The sequence below is a fragment of the Gobio gobio genome (genome assembly GCF_949357685.1).
Source record: "Gobio gobio genome assembly, chromosome: 24".
NCBI classification, from domain to species: Eukaryota; Metazoa; Chordata; class Actinopteri; order Cypriniformes; family Gobionidae; genus Gobio; species Gobio gobio.
The window spans coordinates 38,796,710-38,821,046 of record NC_137120.1 but is presented as its reverse complement, the minus strand read 5'-3'; the positions used below and the strand labels follow the sequence as shown (position 1 = coordinate 38,821,046).

The 24,337-nt window shown below is 39.2% G+C and overlaps 1 protein-coding gene across 4 annotated transcripts; it reads right to left on the bottom strand.

Annotated features, from left to right (window-relative positions):
* Window positions 1-57: 57 nt before the first annotated feature.
* Window positions 58-24,337, bottom strand: nab1a (NGFI-A binding protein 1a (EGR1 binding protein 1)). 4 transcript variants are annotated; one of them, XR_013815813.1, is made up of 9 exons: window positions 24,199-24,337; window positions 21,746-22,530; window positions 21,520-21,653; window positions 18,982-19,033; window positions 16,539-16,658; window positions 14,441-14,600; window positions 14,206-14,349; window positions 2,163-2,704; window positions 58-617 (listed from the first exon to the last, which is right to left on the bottom strand). XR_013815813.1 is itself a non-coding variant. In XM_079807663.1 (8 exons), the coding sequence occupies exons 1-8, from the start codon at window positions 24,299-24,301 to the stop codon at window positions 2,631-2,633; spliced, it is 1,572 nt and encodes a 523-aa protein (XP_079663789.1). In that variant the 5' UTR covers window positions 24,302-24,337; the 3' UTR covers window positions 58-2,630. The 4 variants fall into 4 exon arrangements, 2 of the variants coding, with proteins under 2 accessions (XP_079663789.1, XP_079663790.1); XR_013815814.1 differs by lacking the exon at window positions 16,539-16,658; XM_079807663.1 differs by having other exon boundaries at window positions 58-2,704.

The window sequence follows — 24,337 nt, the reverse complement described above, 5'->3', positions numbered from 1 at the left end:
TACTAACATGTATATTTTTAGAACACTTGAAGAGAAAAATTCGTGAACTACGTTTTTCCAGTTTGCCTTTTATTTGTTGAATGATTTCACAAAGACAAGACACAAAACAGTGAAATACGACAAATGTGCATAGAAAAAGACACAACAGACTAGCACAGCTAACTAACAAAACACCCCCGTGTGAAGAAAAGTTTGCAAATTTTTTTACGAAAAATCACAGTCACAATGTAACAGTTAACAATAACAATGCTGTATGCTGAGAATAAATGCCCGTTCACACCAAGAATGATAAAGAGAAACAATATCGTTGGAATCACTTCCAGAACACATTTTTTCCCCAGCTGAAGAACGATAAAAAATGACAGCCAATCAGAATCCACCAGACTTTAAAGAACTGTCGAATTTTAAAGTGGCAGACAACAAAACAGAACAATCTCGTCCGCTGGTGTGGATGCTAATATAGCCCTCATCCTTCCCTCGGGTCATTTTGACCCGAAACTCCTGTTCGTCGGAGTGGTCCAAGACCCTAGGATTTTTGTCGCACTTGAAACACGAATACACACACAAAAGAAGGATTCAAGGTGTTTTGTGGTTGAAATTTAAAAAAGTAACAAATCCTTCCCACGCAGGTTAATTTGTTCCCCCTCATGGTGCGTTCACAGCAAATGAAGCGTTAAGCACGAGTGATTTACATGTTAAGTCAATGCAAAGACGCAAATAGATATTCTGCGGCGCGATTTGCGTGAATAATGCAGCGCGAATTGAGCAGTTCGGGCATTTGATGCACGTAATGCGTGATTCACGCGAGTTGAAAAATCTGGACCTTTGTGGATATTCGCTCCGTTTTAACCAATCAGGCTCTAGTAGGGACGTGATTATGAGCGGAGGCAGAAATCCGAACAACAATGGAGGACAAAATCATCGTTGCTGTGTGTTGATACCCGGAGCTGTACGATACATCTTTGTATTATTATAGAAACAGGAATAATAAGTATCTTGCTTGGAAGAAAGAGAGTGAGGAGGTCGGACAATCTGGTAAGTTGTAAAAAAACACTCTTTACTCAATTTGAGATATACATATATATACATATTGACCAGAAAATTGAGCTTATTCGCGGTATTTTACAACTACTTTTCCGCTGACGAGTTGATGTGCTTGATGTGGAGCAGAAGCCCCTCCCATAACATAAATTCGCGTCTGTTGTGAAGTGAATGTCACGAATGTCGCAAGTAAACACAAAATGTTCAAGCGTCTAACTATGCGCGAATAGTGCAATTTTTCCACGCAAGTCGCGTCTGGTGTGAACACAGTCAGGAATTAAAGGAATGCGAAGAATGCTTCAGTACACATAGAAAAACCTTAAAAATGCTCAAAAAGGCTAGAACTTTACCAAAAAATTTGACTTTAGGACCCAGCGGAACAGCTCATTTCTAGTGGCAAGAATCGTGAAATATCATGTTATATATATATATATTTTTTTTCCCACAAGAGGTCAGCAAAGTCACCCAATGTAAGATATTTTGAGCTGAATTAAAAGGGTTATGCATGAAATTGAGTTATTTTGAATTTAAGTTGAAAGAATGTAAAGAATGTGCTTAAATTATTATTTATCGATCAAATGTAGTAATTTTAAGGTAAATAAAATAAAAAAAATAACAAAAATCTCCAAAAAATTGCATTAAAAATAGACAAAATATAATCAAAAATAAATGAAATAAGTTTTCTGAACACAAAATTAAATAAAATATAATTTTAGGGCTTCGGGTCATTTTGACTCACGAGGGAAGGATTTGTTACAAAGTGCGAGGGAAGTATGAGGGATAGTTATTGATATAGTTATCGTTCTTGATGTGAACAGGAACACGCCACTATTTTTGAAAATAGGCTCATTTTCTGACTCCCCTAGAGTTAAACCGTTGAGTTTTACCGTTCAGCCAATCTCCGGGTCTGGCGGTAGCACTTTTAGCATAGCTTAGCATAGATAATTAAATCTAATTAGACCGTTAGCATCTCGCTCAGAAATGACCAAAGATACAAAAACGAAAACGGTTTCGAAAATGGTAAAACTCAACCGTTTAACTCTAGGGGAGTCGGAAAATTAGCCTATTTTCAAAAAAAAGTGCAGTGTTCCTTTAAGGTTAGAGTTGCTTGTAACAAATACAGAACACACTTTTCTCTAGTACTAACATCTAAAGTGACGCAAACACAAAAAAGCGCAACGCTAATTCTACATATTCAGTATTCTTTCACAAAGTACACGTTAAGTTCATCCTCACTGACAAACCGATACGAACAGATGAATGTCATCATTTAACTTTAAAATGATCAACTAATCTAAGGACTACACAACCGTTCAACTTCAGTTGGAGAGCGCTTCCGTTGAGTAACTAATAGTTTAAATAAAAATAGTTTACGAATAAGACATGCAATCAAATAAACGAACACAGATTATGTACAAAAAGATGCACAGTCACAAATACAATCTCTTATTAGAAATAAAAATCATTTTTAAAAACTAAAAATCTAAATAAATTGATCTCTGGGCATTTACAGTTCTTAAGGCCACACAGTTTCAGTACTAAATCCACTGAGCAAACAAAACGCAGGATTCCTTCAGAGGCTGAAGATGTTATCTGGAGTCCTCTGGTTCGGATTTGATGGTCTTCTTGTCCAGAAGCCTCGGCTCTTTTTGAGACCCGTTTTCTGAAATGAAAAGGCAATGGATTACAATCAAAGACTTTAGATATACTAAGACGGTTCACTTACATTCCTATGAATGGGAGAACGTGCAACGCGCAATATGGCGCAATATGGCGGAATAAGTCCCGCCTTCTAAATAAAACAACCAATTGGCGATTAGTAAAGTTATAGAGACAGAGCGACACGCGTCATAATCTGAAAACCATGCCCACCGGGGGGAAAAACAACCAAACCAAAACCAAAAAACGAGCGTTTAAGGACACAAAAGTGGATACAGGCAATTGAGAAAGAGTGCCACATGTTATATTACACTGAGAACTACGCCCACTAGAGGCGAACATAATCAGAGACAGGAAATATAATATTTAAAACTGACATTTAGATATTTACGGAGCCCCGCACGACATGCAAGAAAAAAAACGTAAAGCGTGCGCACAAGTTACTAATTCGTTCCCTCAAATTGCTAAATCGTGCACACGATTTACTATTTAATTCCCTCGATTTATAAAGCGTGCGCACGTTTTACTAATTCGTTCCCTCGATTTATAAAGCTTTCGTGCGTTTTACTATTTCGTTCCCTCGAATTTATAAAGCGTGCGCACGTTTAACTAATTCGTTCCTTCGATTTGTAAAGCGTGCGCACGTTTTACTAATTCGTTCCCTCAAATTGCTAAATCGTGCACACGATTTACTATTTAATTCCCTCGATTTATAAAGCGTGCGCACGTTTTACTAATTCGTTCCCTCAAATTGCTAAATCGTGCACATGATTTACTATTTAATTCCCTCGATTTATAAAGCGTGCGCACGTTTTACTAATTCATTCCCTAAAATTGCTAAATCGTCCACACGATTTACTAATTCGTTCCCTCAAATTTCTAAATCGTGCACACGATTTACTAATTCGTTCCCTCAATTTATAAATCATGCGCATGATTTAGCAATTTGAGGGAACAAATTATTAAAACGTGCGCACGCTTTATAAATCGAGGGAATTAAATAGTAAATCGTGTGCACGATTTAGCAATTTGAGGGAACGAATTAGTAAAACGTGCGCACGCTTTATAAATCGAGGGAACGAAATAGTAAATCGTGCGCACGCTTTATAAATCGAGGGAACGAATTAGTAAAACGTGCGCACGTTTTATAAACCGAGGGAATTAAATAGTAAATTGTGTGCACGATTTAGCAATTTGAGGAAACTAATTAGTAAAACGTGCGCACGCTTTATAAATCGAGGGAACTAAATAGTAAATCATGCGCACGCTTTATAAATCGAGGGAACGAAATAGTAAATCGTGTGCACGTTTTATAAATCAAGGGAACGAAATAGTAAAACGTGCGCACGCTTTATAAATCGAGGGAATTAAATAGTAAATCGTGTGCACGATTTAGCAATTTGAGGGAACGAATTAGTAAAACGTGCGCACGCTTTATAAATCAAGCGAACAAAATAGTAAATTGTACGCATGCTTTATAAATCGAGGGAATGAAATAGTAAAACGTGCACACGATTTAGCCTACTAGTTTTTTACTGCATGTCATGTGCGGGGCTCCGTAGATATTTGACTTAACAGTGACAACATGTTTAATGCACATGTAGAGTGTCAGGATCCCAAAATGTACCCATTCTTCCTGCTGATGCTTCACGTCTCATTTCCTGTATCCACTTTTGTGTCCTTAAACGCTCGTTTTTTGGAGTCGACAGCTTATAAAAACGTACTTCTGTGTTTTTTAGCTTGTTTGCTGAACCCCCTGTCACATATTAGATTTTAGACATTGTTCTGTTTTTTGTTATAAGTCAGAAATGACAAGGAGGCGCTTCACACAATACAAAGTCAATGGAGAGCGTTGGATTGGTTTCCACTGCTGTGGGCGTGGCCTAAATGCGCTCTGTCACTGCAACTGCCATCATGATCATGATTTGAGCGTTTAGAAACAACATTTATGAGACAGTTGTTGCCAGATTTAATTTGTGGTTTTAAATATGAAATTTAATCGTAAGCTTGGTGAACAATTCGATGAGAATTTGATGTTTTCCCAATGAAAAGTGATAGGAGCTTCAATTGCATGAGTCAAATAGCTGACCGAGAGGCAAGATGGCCGCCGAGTGAACCCAGACGGCAACATAGGCTGTGTCCGAAAACCTAGGCAGTGACTTGTTGTCTCACTGCCTTATCAGACAATGACTTGTAAGGCAGCGTTTGTGCATGAAGGCACCTCACGACACTGATTACGGACAGACTTCTTAGGCAGTGTAACCGTTTAATGATCTACAGCAATATAGAGAGCATTTTGGTGAGAACTAAACACATATTTAACTCCTACATTAGTCATTTCTCGCTAGAAATGACAGAAGTGGAAAATGTTGGGAAAAAAATGTACATTTACACACAAACTGACCAGCAAACGCAACTTTCGGACGCCATCTTTTCCCCCAGCTCAACTCTCACAGAATGGAAAGCACAAGATTGTGGGATATCAAATGCAGCGAAGGATACAAATGTGCTGCCTACATATATCGATCAGATGAAGGTCTCTCTGGAGACAGGAAGCTAACATTAGATTCGGACGTGCCTTGATGCCTTCCGACCTTGAAATGTGTCTTCCGAAGGCAGCATTTTCCAGGTTTCGGGTACCAAATGTGGGCCGGATGTGGGCCGACACTATGTTGCTGTCTGGGTAATGACTTAAAGTCTTTTAATATGTATTGGTTGGCTTGCTTGCATAGTTAAATGACTATGAAGAAATGTGTGGAATCGAGATATATGAAGATATACCTTTGATTATTTTTTCGTCAAATTTCTAGAATGAGGCAATAGTCAAATCAACCAAAATAATAAATATTTAGCAAAATAATACTTCACAAATATTTATCAACATTTATGATAACACTTTACAATTAACGTTAGTTAATGCATTAGCAATATATTTGGTACAGTATTTATTAATCTCTTTTTATTAACATTATTTATTTATTTAACCATATCAGCCATATCTTATATATTTATGTCAATCAACTATTTGATTACAAAATCACTTCAATACATTGTTTACAATTATTTAACAATTTTATCTTAAAAACAATCAGTATACAAAAACATACATATACACCAAAAACAATAATGATAACAATTACATAAAATCTTTTAATGTAATACTGTATATGATAACATTTCTAAAAGTATTCCAGGAGAAACTTGTAAAAAAATGTCAATTAATATATTTTCTGAATTTCTATTCTGACATTCTATTAAAATATGTTTTATGTAATTTAATAAATATACAAATGTTCATTGTTAGTTCATGTTAGCTCAGATTTACTAACTAATATTAACTTTCGATTTGAATAAAGTATTAGTAAATGTTGAAACAACTGAGATGTAATAAATCTGGTTACTTAACACTTATAAAGCGTTTATTAATCTTTGTTAAATGTTAATGTCAACATTTACTAATACTTTATTAAAATCTTGTTAACATTAGTTAATGATCTGACATGAACAGCTGTATTTATTAACTAACATTAACAAAGATTAATAAATACTGTAAGAAATGCATGGTTAGTTCATGTTAGTTAATAGATTAATGTTAACTAATCAACCCTTATTGTGAAGTGTTACCATAAATCCTTTAGAAGTATTGGTAACACTTTACAATAAGGTTCATTAGTTAACATTTGTTAACTACATTAGTTAACATGAACTAATAATGAACTGCACTTAAAAAACATTTATTTATCTTTGCTAATGTTAATTTCGACTAATACATTATTAAAACCTTGTTAACATTAGTTAATGCAGTGTGAACTAACATGAACAAACCATGAATAGCTGTATTTTTATTAACTAACGTTAACAAAGATTAACTAATGCTGAACAGAAGTGTTGTTCATGGTTAGTTTGTGTTAACTAACGCATTGACTAATGTTAACTAATACAACCTTATTGTAAAGTGTTACCGTAGTATTTTTCATTGTTAGTTCATGATAACAAATACAGTTAACTAATGTCAACAAATGGAAGGTTTACTGTAAAGTGTTACCAAATAAATAATAAAAATACAGCAGAGACAACATGAGAAATTAGTACTAGGTGGAAACTTTTGCACTATGAAATGATCCCCGAACCCTGAAATCATTTCGATTTTATTTGTTAGATGTATTGGGAAAGGTTTGCTTAACTTTCAATTGAATTTGTATGTGTTTGGTGCGTTCTGTAGTTTTAAAAAACGAGTAAAAGGGCATAAAAAAACGCCTCATTCATTGCCTCGATTCTTGTTGGAATTTTCAACACATTTCTGCAATTTCCAGTAAACAAACACATATCGCCCAAACAAAGAATGGTACTTTTTACTGTTTCAAATCTACATCAGCGAATAGAAGGTATTAAACGTATTTTCAAACGACCAGTGTGATCAGTAAATGACACTGATTGACATCAGGCTCTGCCCACATTGGGGCGGAAGAAAAACCCGAAACGTCAAGAAGACGAGTAAATCCTCACCCCCTTCCTCACCTACTCGTGGCGCGCTAACGCAGCTCGCGCAGGCAGGTAGGAGTTTCAGAGAGAAAGTGCTCCCTTCATCGAGGACATTTGCATGCAAGAGATTGCATACATTAGAAAAAGTTCTCTGAAGCCCTGTAACGTTGACACATCCGGGTTTAATGCAGCGGTGTGGGTGTCAGTGTGCCGGGATGATACTGAGATCAACCCGTGCCAATCCAGGCGAGAACATGCATGGTCCGACAAGACCCATTTTAATCTACAGCGTTCCTCAGTTGGTTCTTTGAAGATTACAGCTCTACCTAGACAGCATTTGAAGGCTGTTCCAAAAGGTAGGTGCCAACGTCACGCCGCCTTCTGAGGTCCCACATTTTGGCCAAATTAGAAGGCAGAACCACATGTATCCTTCGTGAATAGTCTGACAATCCCAGAATGCATTGCGACGAGAGTGAAACTGCACCCGTTGTGTCGCCGGTCTTAGAATTTCTGCTTATTTCGATGACATTATTGAGTTGAATCAGGACATATTGAATACATAAATAGAAAAAAGTATTACAATATAGGACCCTATTATAATCGCTCGGCCTAACGTTCTTCTTCTCCGAAATGAATCACATTTGTGAGGGCCTAAACATGCTCGAAAACTCATGAAACTTGTCAGAATTGGTTCAAATGTACGTCTGATGTGGGTTTCAGAATTAGGCGTGGCAAAATGGCTTGATAGCGCCACCTACAAACTTTCAATTAAGCGTAGTTCGCGCTACGTTTCACGTACGAGTATGAAATTCGGTACACACATGTAACACCCCAATACGGAAGTGAGTTAAACTGCAGTTCATGGACTGGCCACTAGAGACAGACTCCAGAAGGAGCAGAATCTCATTGATTCTCATCAAGTCACAACACAACGAAATCAAGTCACAACACAACAAAATCAAGCCACAACACAACAAAATCAAGCCACAACACAACGAAAACAAGTCACAACACAATGAAAACAAGTCACAACACAACGAAAACAAGTCACAACACAACGAAAACAAGTCACAACACAACAAAATCAAGCCACAACACAACGAAAACAAGTCACAACACAACAAACTCAAGCCACAACACAACGAAAACAAGTCACAACACAACAAAATCAAGCCACAACACAACGAAAACAAGTCACAACACAACGAAAACAAGTCACAACACAACAAACTCAAGCCACAACACAACGAAAACAAGTCACAACACAACAAAATCAAGCCACAACACAACAAAATCAAGTCACAACAACAAAATCAAGTCACAACACAACGAAATCAAGTCACAACACAACAAAATCAAGTCACAACACAACGAAATCAAGTCACAACACAACAAAATCAAGTCACAACACAACGAAATCAAGCCACAACACAACGAAATCAAGCCACAACACAACTAAAATGCCACAATTTTGGCTTGATTTCGTTGTGTTGTGGCTTGATTTCATTGTGTTGTGTTTAGGCTTGATTTCATTGTGTTGTGTTTAGGCTTGATTTCATTGTGTTGTGTTTAGGCTTGATTTCATTGTTTTGTGTTGTGGCTTGATTTCATTGTGTTGTGTTTAGGCTTGATTTCATTGTGTTGTGGCTTGATTTTGTTGCGTTGTGTTGTGGCTTGATTTTGTTTTGTTGTGGCTTGATTTCGTTGTGTTGGGGCTTGATTTTGTTGTGTTGGGGCTTGATTTTGTTGTGTTGTGGCTTGATTTCGTTGCATTGTGGCCTGATTTTGTTGTGTTGGGGCTTGATTTCGTTGTGTTGTGGCTTGATTTCGTTGTGTTGTGGCTTGATTTCGTTGTGTTGGGGCTTGATTTTGTTGTGTTGTGGCTTGATTTCGTTGTGTTGGGGCTTGATTTTGTTGTGTTGTGGCTTGATTTCGTTGTGTTGGCCTTGATTTTGTTGTGTTGTGGCTTGATTTCGTTGCGTTGTGGCCTGATTTTGTTGTGTTTAGGTTTGATTTCATTGTGTTGTGGCTTGATTTCGTTGTGTTGTGGCTTGATTTTGTTGTGTTGTGGCTTGATTTCGTTGGTTCTTTGAAGATTACAGCTCTACCTAGACAGCATTTGAAGGCTGTTCCAAAAGGTAGGTGCCAACGTCAAGCCGCCTTCTGAGGTCCCACATTTTGGCCAAATTAGAAGGCAGAACCACATGTATCCTTCGTGAATAGTCTGACAATCCCAGAATGCATTGCGACGAGAGTGAAACTGCACCCGTTGTGTCGCCGGTCTTAGAATTTCTGCTTATTTGGATGACATTATTGAGTTGAATCAGGACATATTGAATACATAAATAGAAAAAAGTATTACAATATAGGACCCTATTATAATCGCTCGGCCTAACGTTCTTCTTCTCCGAAATGAATCACATTTGTGAGGGCCTAAACATGCTCGAAAACTCATGAAACTTGTCAGAATTGGTTCAAATGTACGTCTGATGTGGGTTTCAGAATTAGGCGTGGCAAAATGGCTTGATAGCGCCACCTACAAACTTTCAATTAAGCGTAGTTCGCGCTACGTTTCACGTACGAGTATGAAATTCGGTACACACACGTAACACCCCAATACGGAAGTGACTTAAACTGCAGTTCATGGACTGGCCACTAGAGACAGACTCCAGAAGGAGCAGAATCTCATTGATTCTCATCAAGTCACAACACAACAAAAAAAAAGTCACAACACAACGAAATCAAGTCACAACACAACGAAAACAAGTCACAACACAACGAAATCAAGTCACAACACATCGAAAACAAGTCACAACACAACAAAATCAAGCCACAACACAACGAAAACAAGTCACAACACAACGAAAACAAGTCACAACACAACAAACTCAAGCCACAACACAACGAAAACAAGTCACAACACAACGAAAACAAGTCACAACACAACGAAAACAAGTCACAACACAACAAAATCAAGCCACAACACAACGAAAACAAGTCACAACACAACAAAATCAAGCCACAACACAACGAAAACAAGTCACAACACAACGAAAACAAGTCACAACACAAAGAAAACAAGTCACAACACAAAGAAAACAAGTCACAACACAACAAACTCAAGCCACAACACAACGAAAACAAGTCACAACACAACAAAATCAAGCCACAACACAACGAAAACAAGTCACAACACAACGAAAACAAGTCACAACACAACGAAAACAAGTCACAACACAACAAACTCAAGCCACAACACAACGAAAACAAGTCACAACACAACAAAATCAAGCCACAACATAACGAAATCAAGTCACAACACAACGAAATCAAGCCACAACACAACGAAATCAAGCCACCGAAATCAAGCCACAACACAACTAAAATGCCACAATTTTGGCTTGATTTCGTTGTGTTGTGGCTTGATTTCATTGTGTTGTGTTTAGGCTTGATTTCATTGTGTTGTGTTTAGGCTTGATTTCATTGTGTTGTGTTTAGGCTTGATTTCATTGTTTTGTGTTGTGGCTTGATTTCATTGTGTTGTGTTTAGGCTTGATTTCATTGTGTTGTGTTGTGGCTTGATTTTGTTGCGTTGTGTTGTGGCTTGATTTTGTTTTGTTGTGGCTTGATTTCGTTGTGTTGGGGCTTGATTTTGTTGTGTTGTGGCTTGATTTCGTTGCATTGTGGCCTGATTTTGTTGTGTTGTGGCTTGATTTCGTTGTGTTGTGTTGTGGCTTGATTTCGTTGTGTTGTGGCTTGATTTCGTTGTGTTGTGGCTTGATTTCGTTGTGTTGGGGCTTGATTTTGTTGTGTTGTGGCTTGATTTCGTTGTGTTGGGCTTGATTTTGTTGTGTTGTGGCTTGATTTCGTTGCGTTGTGGCTTGATTTCGTTGTGTTGGGCTTGATTTTGTTGTGTTGTGGCTTGATTTCGTTGTGTTGGGCTTGATTTTGTTGTGTTGTGGCTTGATTTCGTTGTGTTGTGGCTTGATTTTGTTGTGTTGTGGCTTGATTTCGTTGCGTTGTGGCCTGATTTTGTTGTGTTTAGGTTTGATTTCATTGTGTTGTGGCTTGATTTCGTTGTGTTGTGGCTTGATTTTGTTGTGTTGTGGCTTGATTTCGTTGGTTCTTTGAAGATTACAGCTCTACCTAGATAGCATTTGAAGGCTGTTCCAAAAGGTAGGTGCCAACGTCACGCCGCCTTCTGAGGTCCCACATTTTGGCCAAATTAGAAGGCAGAACCACATGTATCCTTCGTGAATAGTCTGACAATCCCAGAATGCATTGCAACGAGAGTGAAACTGCACCCGTTGTGTCGCCGGTCTTAGAATTTCTACTTATTTCGATGACATTATTGAGTTGAATCAGGACATATTGAATACATAAATAGAAAAAAGTATTACAATATAGGACCCTATTATAATCGCTCGGCCTAACGTTCTTCTTCTCCGAAATGAATCACATTTGTGAGGGCCTAAACATGCTCGAAAACTCATGAAACTTGTCAGAATTGGTTCAAATGTACGTCTGATGTGGGTTTCAGAATTAGGCGTGGCAAAATGGCTTGATAGCGCCACCTACAAACTGTCAATTAAGCGTAGTTCGCGCTACGTTTCACGTACGAGTATGAAATTCGGTACACACATGTAACACCCCAATACCTACAAAAAAGCCCATTGGAGCAAAACTGAAAAACCCAACAGGAAGTGAGATATTTGGAATTTTCTCTGCAACATTTTGTTGTACTTTAACAAACTCCGCCTATAGAGATTTAATCAGATCAACATCATATTTGGTCCGTCTAATCTAAAGGCCTTTGCGATGTTACATTGTGAAGATCTTGAGTTTTCGCTGAAGGGCGTGTTCGTGGCGGCCTGACAAAATTTGATGTTTCACCATGAAACAGGAAGTTGACTCGGGCATACAATGTAGGTACATTTTTCCAGATTAGTCACTTGGGAGGTTATATTTCAGTTAAGATGCTGCTGCTTATGTACACTATGTTTGGGGTCAGTAAGTTTAATATTTGAATATATTTTAAACTTTAATTTATTCCTGTGATCAAAGCTGAATTTTCAGTATCATTACTCCTTCAGAAATCATTCTAATAATTCTAATTCTAATTTTTTTAATTAATTTTAATGTTTAAAACACTTCATATTTTTGTGGAAACCAAGATACATTTTGTTCAGGATTCTTTGATGAATAGAAAGTTTAAAAAAAGCATTCTGTTGACATCTCAAATCTTTTGTCACAAAGTCTTTACTGTCAATTTTTATCAATTGAATGCATCTTTGCTGAATACAAATATTAATTAAAAAAAAAAAAAAAAAAAAAAAAAATCTTACTGACCCAACTTTTGAATTGTAGTGTTTGGCAACACACTAGGTTTTGAATAGAACTTTAAAAAGTCCTTGATGTTCATTAAAGGTTCTTCATTTCTTTAAAGAACCTGTAATTGGGTCAATGACATATGTATTTTTTGTCTCCGAATTCATTATTTTCCAAATAATTTTTTTAAATAAATACATGTCACATATCAAATTGATCTACAATATTTCCTTTATAATATACTCTTTTAATTTTTTGGACATTCAATTGACTTTTTGAGTTGTCAAAATGTCAGGTGGTGCGACCATCAAATTTACATTTAAAAAAGTCACAAAACTCTTTGTGGACCTTGAAAGTGGTAATTAAGTATCTGTCTATGGAGTCTACCTATGTCTATCTGTCTATCTTAACTTGTGTGCCGAAAATGAACAAAGGTCTGAAATATATGTCATAAAAGTCGACCAATCAGGTTGTGACTGTATCCCTATGCCTTTGGTTCGGTAACTTTAGGTTTGCTGTTAAAAATGCCAGTGTGAACGTTAAGCGGACCAGGACTATATGTTTTGTTTTTGTTTTTTGGTCCGGACCAAATGAACCAAACGAACCGAACTATAAGTGTGAACGCACCCTAATGCTGCGTTCACACCAAACGCGATTAGAGCGTCTGGTGCGAGTGATTTCAATGTTAAGTCAATGGAAAGGCGCGTTTCGTGCGGCGCGAAGGACGCGAATCCGTCTCATTCGCGCATCCAATTTGCGTCATTTGCGCGAACTGGACTCGTCTTTTGAATTGAGCGCCTTGCGCGATACGCGCGTTACACGCGAGTGGTGCTTTTGTGCATTCACGCGCTTGAAGCGAATTCGCGTCTGACGCCCGAGTTGAAAAATTTGAACTTTGGCGTCAATTCACTCTGCGTTAACCAATCAGGAGCCTGCTCGCTGCAGTCACATGGTAAAGTTACGTGATGAGAAACCCTGCATAATTTAAAAATACTACTATTGTGTCACAAAATGTAGTTTTAAGACTTTTTCAGGTGAGAGTGTAGTTGTTTAAAGCTCAAATCTGTGGTTTATTTATAAAGAGAGCGCCTATTTAAAAAAATGTATCTTGTGTTTTTTTAGTTGTGAGATCCAGGCGATCACCGGGTGGCGGGCGCTCATTAACCCCGGCGAGAGCAGCCTTTCCTCAGCCAGTCCTTCTGCCGTTTGCCGCTGGCTCTGATGTCCTGTAGTGGTTAAACATGAGATATAATTCGTCTTGTGTGGATCTAACGGCCGATCTTTGCTCTCATGAATCTATCATTTGTTGTCTGCCTAATCGCTTTGACTGAGGGCAAAGAGAAGTTTCATAACTTTATTTTTTAAGGAAATTTAAATATACATGCAGTGAAGATAATGTAGGAGTTGCCTGGACCACATTTGAGTGACTATTAATGTTTAATATATATTTTTAGTGAAAATGAAAAGAGGCAGAGTGGTGTTTTGTGACATATTTCTCCTGGAGCGCCTTGAACGTGCGTCTATTTCGCTTCAAACTCTCGATTTCTACGTGCGTCCAATTCGCCGCGGACGTGTCAATGGATTCAAAATGTTCACGCGTCAAACTAGACGCTGTAGACGCGATTTTGACGCTCTATTCGCGTTCGGTGTGAACGCAGCATAAGAGTAATCGCTAACTCAAAGTTGAGCACTTACCTGTGGCTGCCGTCATTCTCTCCTCAGAGTTGTGTTGGTTATGATGCCGTTCCTCTGCGTTCTGTTTGTGATGTCGCTTTAGCTCATTGGCCAGTTGCCTGCCCAGCGGAACATCGGTCAGACGCAAGTTTAGGGGTCTCTCGCCTGCATTTAGGCACAGAACGGTGAGTATACTTAACCACTGATATGAAAAATGGCAACAAAGTAAGAGTAAGCAAATAAGGGAGAACTGTACCCGAGAGATGTGAGAGGCCGCTGTTGCAGTGCTGGGCGGTGGGAGCGAGGTATTTCAGGGCCGCAGTTGGAATCCGCCAGTCCAGCGATTTCAATCTCTCCTGCACGGCAGCATCACGCAAGAGCTCCACCTGCTTGGCCAGCAGAGAGTCCAGCTGTACCTACACACACACAAACACTGAATGTGAACTGAACAGGAAAAAAATGTTCACAAAAAGGTTTCAAAAAGGCAACTTGAAAGCTGACATTTCAAACAAATACATGTTCAAATTATTATTCGAACAAAGCTCAAAAACTTTACCCGAGTGATTTGCGGGTAAAATGGACCTTCGCGAAAACTCTATTCCAGATTCACAAACGCTTCATATACAATGGATTCGGTAGTTAAACGTGTCTATATTAATGACGCACGTGGACGCCAAGCGGCTCCTCTCGCAGTTTCTCTTGAAGCCGATACGGAAGTGAGTTAAACTGCAGTTCATGGACTGGCCACTAGAGACAGACTCCAGAAGGAGCAGAATCTCATTGAGCTCATGTTAAAATGGCCAACTTTACAGCAGAAGAACACATGTTTACAGTCTGGGACAAACTGTGCTTTTGGTCTATACGGCTAATTTTGCCCTTCATGACGACTGTGAGGGGGTGAATTTATTTATAACTCATTCGTTTACATTATATAAAGCCTTAAAGTTCTGCATAATTAAGGGCGTGTCCACTTTGAGTGACAGGTGGATTGGCGTTTGTCTGCTGTCTGTTAGTCGTCACCTTAGCTCCGCCCACGTCCCGCCTCACGTCCCCATTTTCTGTTATCCGGGAGTGATGCGCTGCCAAGATGGCGACGGCCAGCTCGACCCGACTTTACACTTCAAAACTGCTCTTCAGATCCTATGAGTGAGGTCACGGACACTACGCCCATATTTTTTTACAGTCTATGGTGCACGCTCATTCATAATTAGCATAATCCCCACCCATTAGTTACACCAGCTGGCAACCCAGGGTGTCAAATACTATTGGGTAAATTGGAAGTGGGCGGGATCTCACAGAACAAAACAAAAACAGACATTCTGACATTTCAAAGTAAAATAACTGGCTGTGGCATTGTTTTCAGAGAAGCAAGATCTTAGCATGTTTCCAAAATATCTGCAAAACATAATATGGTATTTTTGTACGGTTGCCCAGTAGTGCACAACACAACAAAATCAAGTCACAACACAAAGCAACGAAATCAAGCCACAACACAATGAAATCAAGCCCCAACGCAACAAAATCAAGCCACAACACAACAAAATTAAGTCACAACAGAACGAAATCAAGCCACAACAACGAAAATGCCATAATTTTGGCTTGATTTCGTTGTGTTGTGGCTTGATTTCATTGTGTTGTGGCTTGATTTCGTTGTGTTGTGGCTTGATTTTGTTGTGTTGAGGCTTGATTTCATTGCGTTGGGGCTTGATTTCGTTGTGTTGTGGCTTGATTTCGTTGCGTTGTGGCTTGATTTCGTTGTGTTGTGGCTTGATTTCGTTTCGTTGTGGCTTAATTTCGTTTCGTTGTGGCTTAATTTTGTTGCGTTGTGGCTTGATTTCGTTGCGTTGTGGCTTGATTTTGTTGCGTTGTGGCTTGATTTAGTTGCGTTGTGTTGCGTTGTGGCTTGATTTAGTTGCGTTGTGGCTTGATTTAGTTGAGTTGTGGCTTGATTTTGTTGCGTTGTGGCTTGATTTAGTTGCGTTGTGGCTTGATTTCGTTGCGTTGTGGCTTGATTTCGTTGCGTTGTGGCTTGATTTCGTTGCGTTGTGCACTACTGGGCACTACTTTTTGTGCTTTAGTACAGTCAAAAAATTTGCATCTTTAAAACAAAAGTTAAAATAACTTTGAAACTACCTAAAAGACTCAAACAAAGCAGCTTTGAAACAAAACACGTTAAAATGACGTTCAAACAAGTTTGTACGAAATCACTTTGACAAAAGAGAGAAAAACTTTTTCAAACAAAGTTGAAACTAACTTTAAACAAACATTTAAACACTGAAACAAAAGTTTCAAACAAATCATGCAAACGCCAGACCCCATGTTTTGCTCAACAACGCATCGCAGACTCAAACTACCTGTAGACTATGTCTGATCGTCTCGTCTCCTTTAGATTTGGCGATTGCAAGTTGCTCTCTCACCGTCTCCTGGCGTGTCTGAAGAACGTGAAGCGCCTCCTGTAGATCGTAGACACCGTCCTGGGAGAAAATTAGAGAAAGAGAGAGCGATGAAACTTTCATTAAAACTAGCTGAGACTGAAGCGAGAGAGTTTTATATCTCCATGATGGCTCTGGTGCAAACATGACATTTGCAAAAATGAAGAAATCTGTTAGCACAAACTGAGTCATCACATCTGTAGTCCACAGTGCCAGAGGAAGTCAGTCATGCTGAGGCGAGATCAACCATCCAAAGCACTTTTATTATATTTTACAGTTTTGTAGCATTTACTCACCGCCCACCCCCCCAAAAAAACTCCACTTATAAATGTCAAAGTTTTTTGGATGAAAAATATTCATTATTTCGTTTATGACCCCCCCCCCCCCCCCCCCCCCCCCTCTCTCTCTCTCTCTGAGCCAATAAATTACACAAATCGAAATGCTTGGTTATTCACATAATTCAATAATTTATAAAACATTTGTTGTACGAATACATACAGCTAAAATATACGAGTTATAATAAAGCTAAAGAAAATGTAGTATTTAAATAATATTAGCTTTTTAATGCATAAATATATCAAGCCACAACGCAACGAAATCAAGCCACAACGCAACGAAATCAAGACAACACAACGAAATCAAGACACAACACAACAAAATCAAGCCACAACGCAATGAAATCAAGACAACACAACAAAATCAAGCCACAACGCAACGTAATCAAGCCACAACGCAACGAAATCAAGCCCCAATGCAACGAAATCAAGACACAACGCAACGAAATCAAGACACAACGCAACGAAATCAAGACAACACAGTGAAATCAAGCCACAACGCAACGAAATCAAGACAACACAACGAAATCAAGCCACAACGCAACGAAATCAAGCCCCAACGCAACGAAATCAAGCCACAACGCAACAAAATCAAGCCCCAACGCAACGAAATCAAGCCACAATGCAACAAAATCAAGCCACAACACAATGAAATCAAGCCACAACGCAACAAAATCAAGCCACAACGCAACGAAATTAAGCCACAACACAACGAAACGAAATCAAGCCACAACACAATGAAATCAAGCCACAACACAATGAAGTCAAGCCAAAATTGTGGCATTTTCAGAGAGAAATATTAAAAATATTAAATTTAGTATTAAAATAATATTTGTAACAATTTTTATTTGGATGCATAAAATCCTATGGAACAATTTTTGTGTAAATTGTTCATAAAACCATAAATCCCACTGACCTCAAAATAGGAGGTAGAGTACAGTAAAGCTAAAAAAGTTTATAGTTTATATACAAGTATAGTTAAATTGAAATATTTACTTTTTTGGGTATTGGATGCATAGAAGATGAACGATACATTTGTGCAAATTGTTCATAAAACCATCAAATATACCGTAAGAGGCATAGTAACTAAAAAACAGTCTTTTATTTTTACGTTTGCTTTCTACATTTTGTTACTTTTTGAGTTTAGATGTATACATTTATGAAAAACAGTCCTTTTTCAAGGTTTTAATCTTGGTGAAAACTTCAAAAACACTTATGCATAATCAATTTATTTCTCCCATGGCAACGTTCCTGTTTGTTTCTCACCCGTATTTATCTTGTAATTCTAACAGATTGTCACCTTTGAACAAATTTTCACTTCGTGTCGCCCCTTGACAACCTCCGCATTTTCCTCTGAGGTCATCACGTATGTGTGTGTGTGTGTGTGTGTGTGTTTGTGTGCGTGTGTCCACGTATGACGTTAGACTCAGGCAGAGACAGCCACAGCGATGCGTGGGTAATTCAGTAAGCACCCACAGGATGATGTCAATTATATGTTTCAGTCCACTGTGTACTTCTCCGCCTGTGTGGATGAATGATTGTGTGTTTGTGTACTAAGCTTTTCTTTATCCTGAGAGCCCCACAAAACAACTTCCGTCAAAAACAAGTGAGCTAAAATTAAGAATTTTTAATTTTACGTATTTAGGGTTTAGTTTGCAGCCGTTTTGTTGACTTAGAGGCCTCACAGAGATACCAAAACAACGATATCATTTACTTTTAGATGTTCACCCAGAGGCGCAGGACGTCGCTCGTGGGAAAAAGCTGTGAACGCGACATTTCGCTGTGAATCATGACAGTAATTACTCTCCTGAGATTATTAACACACACAAACACAGCACTGATTCAGACACAATGGGAAGGCGGCTGGCAATAAATATCCTGACAAGAATGCAAAACTAATAAAGAAGTCCCGAGAAACCACCTGGAGCTCGAAATGATTACAAAGCTGAGGCGTTTCATGCAAATAAAGCAATTTGTCGCAGTGGGGCTTATGAATATGAACTGAATATACAGAACTTGTTTAAACTTACCTCAGATTTGATTCGCTTGGGAGATGGTTCATCTTCATCACCGTAGTGGGACCTAGAAGAAAGATTTATTTTCAGTTTCCCATTTATTTTTAAACAGTAATTGCGGTAAAACTTTTTTATTGAGTAACAAACCGGTGAAAGATGGTGCTTATATGAATAAATGTGTCAAAAAAACAAAAACTGAAAAGCAAAAAATTGTCTATTAATGAAATTACCTTTGCAAATGTACTCTACAGTTGACTCAAAGTCCCTGTTTTTCTTTTTTTTTCAAGATTACATTTTTGGCGTTTTTTTTGTTAATTGTGACAGGACAGTAAAGAGTGGACAGGAAGTGAGGTGGGAGAGCGAGAGGAGGGGCATGGGATCGGGAAGGGTTCACGAGCCGGGACTCGAACTCGAACTTGATTTACATGTTAAGTCACTGCAAAGACGCGAATAGACATTCTGCGGCGCTATTCGCGCGAATGAGGCAGCACGAATGACGCAATTTGCGCAAATTGAACGTTTGACATCTGATTTGCGCGAATCGCGCAAGTTGAAAAATCTGAACTTTGGTGGATATTTGTGACGCATTAACCAATTCGGAGCTTGCTCTAGTAGTGACAACAATGAGGAAAAAATCATATGTGGATACCCGGAGCTGTACGATACATCTTCATACATTATAGAAACAGGAATAAAAAGGATCTTGCTTGGAAGAAAGTGAGTGAGGAGGTCGGACAATCTGATAAGTTGTAAAAAACGCTCTTTACTCAATTTGAGCTCTACATTGGGTGATTTCAGGGTGATTGGGACACTTTTTGCCTTTGAGATGACTTGGAATAAGTGTCCCAATCACCCTGAATTCACCCTATTGAGACTACAAGCTAGCTAAAGCCGGCAAATTGAGCTTATTCGCCGTATTTTAAAACAATCCATGTCAGTCATTTCGCAACGAGACAAGCCGACTGGCAGAAGCCCCTCCCATGACGCAAATTCGCGTCTGTTGGTTAGTGAATTTCATGGGCGAATTAAGTGAGTAAACTCAAAATGCTCAAGCGTCCAACTATGCGCGAATAGCACAATTTATTCACTTCATTCGCGTCTGGTGTGAACGCACCATGAGGCTATCGCCGCCAACAAAGGCCATGTTACACCTGGTATTAAGATACGTTTTGGTCGATCGGATCACAAGTTGACAACGCTAAATAAAGCAGTAAACTGGGTCTAAAACGTTCCGAGCTAGTCCACTTTAGACCACTTCCAGAGGTTGTCGAAAACGCATTCGATTGCTTTTGTAGCGTAAATGCTCATGTGGTCAAATGCGTTCGAACAGCCACAAAAGGCCGCCAACTCTCCATTATAGGAACATTATAGGAAGCGCGCTAGCCACACAGGATTTAAACTTTGTCGGCTGAAGACGCAAATTTAGTTTGAAGACAAAAAAAGGAACCAAGTAGGGCTGGGCGATAAAACGATAACGATATGTATCGCGATAGACACGTAATCGATATCAATAAAAAATGCGTTCGATCATTTTTTTTTCTTCGTCGGAAGAAACCAGAGGTTGCGAAGCAAGTTTGGTTGCATGAACAAAGGCACTCGCTCTCTGGTAACCTAGCAACGTAGGGAATGACATGCTAACAGCCAATCATGTAACAGTAACATCGTGTTGGATTCATTCTTCAGTAAACAGAACCGGCGGGAAGTGATAAGTGGAAAATGAGTGCCGTAGTGAGCGAGGAAATTGTTGATAAAACAGTTTTTTGGATTGTATAAGTCTGACTGTAGTCAGACCAATGTCGTCTGCAGATTATGCAAGACCGTCGTCCCAACCAAGACTGGTAATAACACAAACTTGTTTTACCACCTTAAGCCTTGTTTATACTTTCGTCTGGCTCCGCAGCGCGAGCGCCTCGTCCGTTTGGGGACGTGTTTATACTCGACACGCTCGCCGTTGTGCTATTCTTGACTTTGAAACGACATGGAGAGGTGATGTTACTCTCCATCAGTGCCTTATGACAAAGCATCTAAACGGTAACAGTTACAAAGAAAGAACTGAGGCACTGCACCTTAATGTTAAGAGATAATTGTTAAGTGTTCATTGTGATTTTGGGTTTACATTTGAATTATTTGAGTGTTTTCCACGGTTGTGTTGACATGTCTGCCTTTATAACTGAGGGGATTATAATCGGAGGAAGGTTAAGTTTAAAATAAAAATGTTTAAATGTAAAATATTTTTCTCCTGGTCCTTATTTTAAATATAAATAATTATCAAAAATTATCGATATCGACCGATATGAAACATTCGTGATACAGTTTTAGACCCCCATAGATGAAGAAATCAGGAAAAAATTTCTTTCGGGACAGTAGACAAGGTCGAAAGCAAATTTTTTTACAATAAAATGCTCTTTAGAATGGCAAAGTCCCTCCCACAATATCCACAGCTACTATATAAACAAAAGCAAGCCCTCTGATAATGTCGACAAAGGGAAGGGTTAACTATTTTAATCGTTTTTCTGTAGAATCAAATGAAGGATTGAAGAAATTGTGCCTTACCTGCTGGTCCTGCGAGTGTATTTGTAAGTAACTTCGCGTGAAATCTGCCTGGCCAATGAGAAAAGCTCATCTCTCCGAGTGAGCAGCGACAGATCTCTCATGCACAGCTGAGCCGATGCTTCGTTCACCGTTAGCTATGAGACAACAATGAAAACATCAATCGTCTAGTAACTCACGGAATAAGCAGTTCTGGTAAATCCCGATATCTTAGAAGAATCAAACCAACCTCGTGCATCGTAAGTTGCCGCCCGTCCCGCCTCTTCGAATCGAACCGCCCATAGATGGCGCTGTATTTCCGAATCTCCACCTCTTTCTGCGGATCGTCTTCGTTCATCTCGCAGATGTGGCCGATCATCTTGCTGAGCTTCTTATTGGCGCGCACATGCTCTTTGACTTCCGTGGGGTCGCTCTTGGGCAACGTTTGGGCTAGTCGCTCTACACACTCCATCACGCACTGGACCGCGGCGGGATCGAGAGTTTCGAGAGCGTCATGTGGTGAACACGGGGAACAGGCTCCAGACGGAGATAGGCTGTGTTCGCTCTCGCTTCCCCAGAAACGACTCTCGCTAGCCCCTTGCAGTGGGGAGCAGCCTGGCGTCCCGTCCCTGCTGAGATCCAGCCTTCCAGGACTGGGGCTTGTGGGTAATAACGCCCTGGGAACCGCAAGCTGGTTCTGTTGCCCATTGCTGTGGACGCCCGGGGAACTTTCGGGAAGCTTGTACACCGGTATACTGCAAACGGGAAGAGATGTCAAGGGTTGGTTGAAGAGGGAAGGGTTGGTGACCCAATCCCGTAGAGACTTCTGGAGCCTCCGAACATGGAGGGGTTTGGTCGCCATTCCCACAAGGGCCATGATCTCGAGGAACTCTTCCTCGCCAGCCTCGCAGAGCTGCTGCACATCGTCGCCGCCCTGCTGGATGAAGGCTTCGTAGTAGCAGAGCAAGTTTGCCTTCTGCAGGATCCGGTACAGTTGTAACTCGCCCAAGGAACGTGGCAGGAGCACTGACATGGCTGCACATGCAAACACAAACGAAACGTAATGTTTCAAGTCAACATGAAGCAATGTTCCCATTTTACTTCGACATTTGCATCGCCGGTTAAAGAGTAACAACAAGAGCATTTACCCATTGCTTACTGACCAACCCGTAATGGACAAATGACCACCCGGGGCCTGTACCATGATGGTAGTTTAACTAACTCAGGGTTACAGGATTCGTTTCGAGTTGGCAAAACCAAACCGATCTATTCAGGCTTTGTTGGTCCTATGATGCTGATCATCAGCTTTCTCTGTCAACTCAGACTTTGATCCTGAGTTTAGGAGTTTAGCGGTGACATCAGTAGTGAACAGCCAATCACAATTCTCGCGACATTCATTTCTCTCTTCTGCAGAATATTACATGATTTAAAAATATTAAGAATTTAAACAAATTTACACCGCAAGAAGAAAAGAGCTGTCTATGAAAAAGTACAATCTTACTACGTCAATGCAAGAAGATAGTTTAGTTGAAATATAGAGAGCATTGAACATTTAAGCTTTTTTTATAGCTTTATTTATTGATTTTAAAGCTATTAATTTCAACTAAGTGCCTATTAATGATTGATTAACTAAAAAACTAAAATGAGTAATTGATTAAAGGGTTAGTTCACCCAAAAAAGAAAATTCTGTCATTAATTACTTACCCTAATGTCGTTCGACACCCGTAAGAGAAGTGATTTTATTTCTCTTTAATACAGACGATGCAGAGTTATTAAAGAATTAGCAATGACAAAAAATGATGTATTTTTCCATAACTCTGTATTGTTGTAAGTCACCCACCACAACTAACAATGCACTAAGCCTATGTGTGAACTGATATTAGGCTAATTTTGTAGATCTACCGCTAATGGTATGTGGAAGATAATTTAATAATTATATTACCGTGTGGTGAACCTATGATAACTCATATTTAAGCAACTATTGCTTTGTTGTTGTTGGCCAGATAAAATGACAGAGAAACGAAAAACGGACATAAGATAATTTTTCAGAAAAATATGTCCCCTTCAAAAATTGTAACCAAATAAAAAATTTTTTTTACGCCAGCCTCGTTTTCATCCACGTAAAGTTCTATACACATTTGTACATAATATCCAGTCGGATGGTCATAATGTTTCTTCACACAAGCTGCAAACTTTCAATGCATTTGAAGCTCAAACTGGATCTGAAAATCCTGCAGAACGATCCTACTCTCAATGAGAAGGACTTCAAATGGTGAAAAGATGGCTTTTTTAACGTTGAATAAACATATTAACTTTGAAAATACATACACTTTTCCTTCAAGTAGTTATTTAGCAGATGTTTTCATTCAAAGTGACTTAATTCATGCGTATTACAGGTACTATCCACTTTTGACACAGCCTGGGTTTGAGTGTCTTGCTCAAGTATTGAACACATATTTTATCATAACACCACATTAAAATTGAAGTTGCATATAAGTTCATACTGATGCAAACACAACATTATTCTTTTCTTCTTCACACAAGCAATGACAGGTTCTTGCAAACTCTCTCCTCAAACTATTGGGAATCTCTAAGAGATCAATGCATGCAAATAACTCGTATACTGAGTCTATAAACACAACATGCTTTGCCCGTGTAGCCTCCCCGTCTGAATGTTTATGTATGAAAAGTGTATTTACGTACCTCTCTTTCGCAGCTGGTGCGCGCGACTGCTCCCGGTGTTCGCCGTTGTCTCGAGGCTGTGCTCCGCCTCTCGCGCAGGAGAGAAAGTGCGTTGAAGGCTCATCTCTGCTGTCTCCCTCTCTGGCTGTCTCTCTCTCTC

Coding starts and splice junctions, on each gene's coding strand:
- nab1a (XM_079807663.1), bottom strand. CDS start 24,301: ATGAGCCTTCAACGCACTTTCTCTCCTGCGCGAGAGGCGGAGCACAGC. Junction 22,531..24,198: donor GCACCAGCTGCGAAAGAGAG/GTACGTAAATAC, acceptor TTGCATGTGCAG/CCATGTCAGTGCTCCTGCCA. Junction 2,705..14,205: donor GAGAATGACGGCAGCCACAG/GTAAGTGCTCAA, acceptor TTTTCATTTCAG/AAAACGGGTCTCAAAAAGAG.